Raw genomic sequence first — 2,854 nt, 5'->3', positions numbered from 1 at the left:
TCGGCACATTTTTCCTTTAAGTTATCTAGAGAGCGAGCTTGCTTTGTTTGAACGGCAGTTTATTTGACAATTTATGAATGCAGAGCCGTGGCATCGCGACGGTATAATTTACCAACCCCGACCCTTGACCGCTACCACTTATACCCGTCGCGAATCAACATCAGCATTCTTATGGTATCCCCTTTCAAAGAATATCTCCGGATGCCTAGCACATCCCTCGCTGTGCTAAACACTCTCTCAGCACCAACTTCAGAAGCAGGAATCGCTAGATAATCCCTGGCTGCTGCTGCCATCCGCGGATACTCGCCCTTGTGCATCTTCCACCAATTACAGAGCCAGTTCTGGCCGGTTGTGTCTGCGATATTGATCGGAGGGCTGTCGAAGTACTTATCAATAGCTGGAGCGGTGGATCTCGCGCCTGCAGCTTTTTCGGCATTCTAGACTCCACATCACTATGCTTCAGAGAAGTCGTCTGTGATGCAGCGGCATCATGCTCCGGGTTACTAGCCGCGTATACTTGCTGCAGATTGGTGCGGATCCTTTCCAGAATCATTGCCCCTGCATTGCGATCTTGAAGTTCTCGTAAGACCATTTCACCTTTGACTCGAGGATCCAAGACGAGGGCAGTGTAGTGTCGCAATTATCCATAATGGAATAGCACTTTTCGTATTTCTTCATCCCTTCTTTCACTGCAGCTATGATATCTCGATCCAGTTTTGCGAAGTCATCTTTTCCCTCCCTCACGTCGTCAAGCAATTCGTGTAGCTCATAGTAAATCGGGTCTGCAAGGCTGATTTGTGGGTTGCGCTTCGAAATGAACAAAGTAAGTACGTTGAACTTGTGGAGTACTGTGTGAATCTGTTCCAGCCGGGACCAATCTTGGAGAGTAAACGGCGGGAGTTCCTCCTGAAGGTTTAGGAACTTGTTGACTTGACTTCAAGCCATCGTCGACCATGCGAAATGTTAAGTTCCATCGTGTCGTCACATCGTACGCAACGAATTTGTCTGGAAGATTGTTAAGTTTGCAAATCTCCTTCCATTTCTGTCGGCGCTGAGGACTTCGGTAAATCCAAAGAGCGAGGACCCGTAACTTCCCTATAGCTGAGTGATTGGTGATCGAGTTGCCAGTCTATAAACAGTCACAGGCAACTTGCGCTTGTCCCATCGTCCCTGACCCTAGCTTACGGAGGATATCTTTCACAATCAGATTGAGGACATGAGCCAGGCAGCGGATGTAACTGTCAAGGCCTCGATAGAGTGGTGCTGGCATTGCTTCTTCCACCCCAGGTCGGTCGGAAAGAGACAAGAATAACTCCGAAGCCATGGCCTCATTGTTACTGGCGTTGTCGCCTGTAATGGAACTGAGCTTGTCCTCGAGACCCAACTCGATTAGCATATTTTCCACTGCAATTGACAGATTTTCGCCGCTATGAATGCCCTGGAGTTCGGCGAACTCGAGTAATCTCTCGCGGTACTCAAATTCGTCAGTCAGCCCATGACCAATTATCCCTAAAATAGGGAGATGATTCTGGCTTTCCCAAATATCCAGTGATAAGGCAATGGTTTTGCAAGTCAAAGCCAGCTCATTCTTTAGCTTCTTGCGCTGTATGCCGAACTCTTGCATTCTTGCATGATTCGACCCCGCAAGGTGTGGCGAGACGTGAAAGGGGGCTCAATCCCAGGAATGCCTCGGAACATTTGCTGAAACTCTCTGGAGACTCAACAGTGGTAAAGGCTTTCGTATAAGTCACGATCCAGCGAATGGGGTTCCTTGCCAAGACCTCTTGATGGGTAAGACTCTGTTTACCACCCATAAATCTCCGAATGTCTGGTCCCTTATTCGCTGGCTGTATACTGGAGGTCAAGCAGTAAATGCCATGCTTTGCCAAGTGGGTTTTAATGTTGCTGGTAGTGTTTTGTCTCTGGGAATCTGACGTATGCCAGTCACAGCGTGTTCCATCTTCTCATCTACATGCATACAGCAAATCTCTCGGTCAACCAGCCGCCTCTTGTTAGTCCTCTTGATAACCCATGGACAATCAACGTCTGTAGCCTCGAAGTACCCCCAGATCCATTCTGTAGCAGGCGCTGGCCGTTTGGAGCATCGAGAGGATACCTGGCTCGTGATTGAAGTACCAGCATCTGTTGAGCCTTCTGGGGATACTAGCACTTGCGACACAGACTCAGAAGGTAGGAGCTCGCAACCTGGTATGCTGGCGAGGATCACCACGTCGTCTTGACAGGCTGGGAGAGTACGTGTAAGATTGCTCGGCGGCTCGCTTGGTTCGCTTGCTTGGTCGGTTTGATCTTCGGCCAAAGCCTCTCCATCGCTCTCGTCATTCAAAACTCGGTAGTTGAGGCGTTTCTGCCGGGTACGCATTTTGTGTTGGATGCACCGGGTCACTGGTGCAGTGCAGATGAATACGACCTGCTAGTCGCAGCTCACTGTCGATATGGACCCAGTGGCTCAGTAGAACCAGGGTTGAAGAGTCATAAGTGGAGTTGGTTAGTTTCTGGAATAGCAGGTCACTGTCAACGAAGAAGAGGTTGGGGCACGCGTCCCAGTCTCTCAGACGCGTCGCGTCTAAATAGAGTTGAACCATATAATGGGTGAGCTCTTATGGCCTCTGGATATTCTGCCATATAGCATAGCGGACAGGGAAGACGTAGCCATAGAACCGAGCAGATAATATTATAGTATGTTGGCAGGAAAATGCCAATGAAGTAAATACATATATGCGTATGCGCAGAGGAATGGAAGCAACTTAGAGAGGATTAATACTTTGCAATAGCAGAGAGTTACTTGATAGGACGGGAGAGCAACGTAAAATATATAAACATCCAGCCACATAGT

The 2,854-nt window shown here is 48.7% G+C and overlaps 1 protein-coding gene across 1 annotated transcript; it reads right to left on the bottom strand.

The window, feature by feature from the left end:
- Positions 1-549: 549 nt before the first annotated feature.
- Positions 550-2,380, bottom strand: N7508_011207 (uncharacterized protein; the record flags this gene model as incomplete). The annotated part of the gene is made up of 4 exons (XM_058469267.1): positions 550-934; positions 993-1,005; positions 1,186-1,509; positions 1,981-2,380. The coding sequence occupies 4 exons, from the start codon at positions 2,378-2,380 to the stop codon at positions 550-552; spliced, it is 1,122 nt and encodes a 373-aa protein (XP_058314245.1).
- Positions 2,381-2,854: the final 474 nt, after the last annotated feature.

This window comes from Penicillium antarcticum (genome assembly GCF_028974205.1).
Source record: "Penicillium antarcticum strain IBT 31339 chromosome Unknown utg000010l_segment0_segment0, whole genome shotgun sequence".
NCBI lineage: Eukaryota > Fungi > Ascomycota > Eurotiomycetes > Eurotiales > Aspergillaceae > Penicillium > Penicillium antarcticum.
This window is presented reverse-complemented; position numbering and strand designations above follow the sequence as displayed.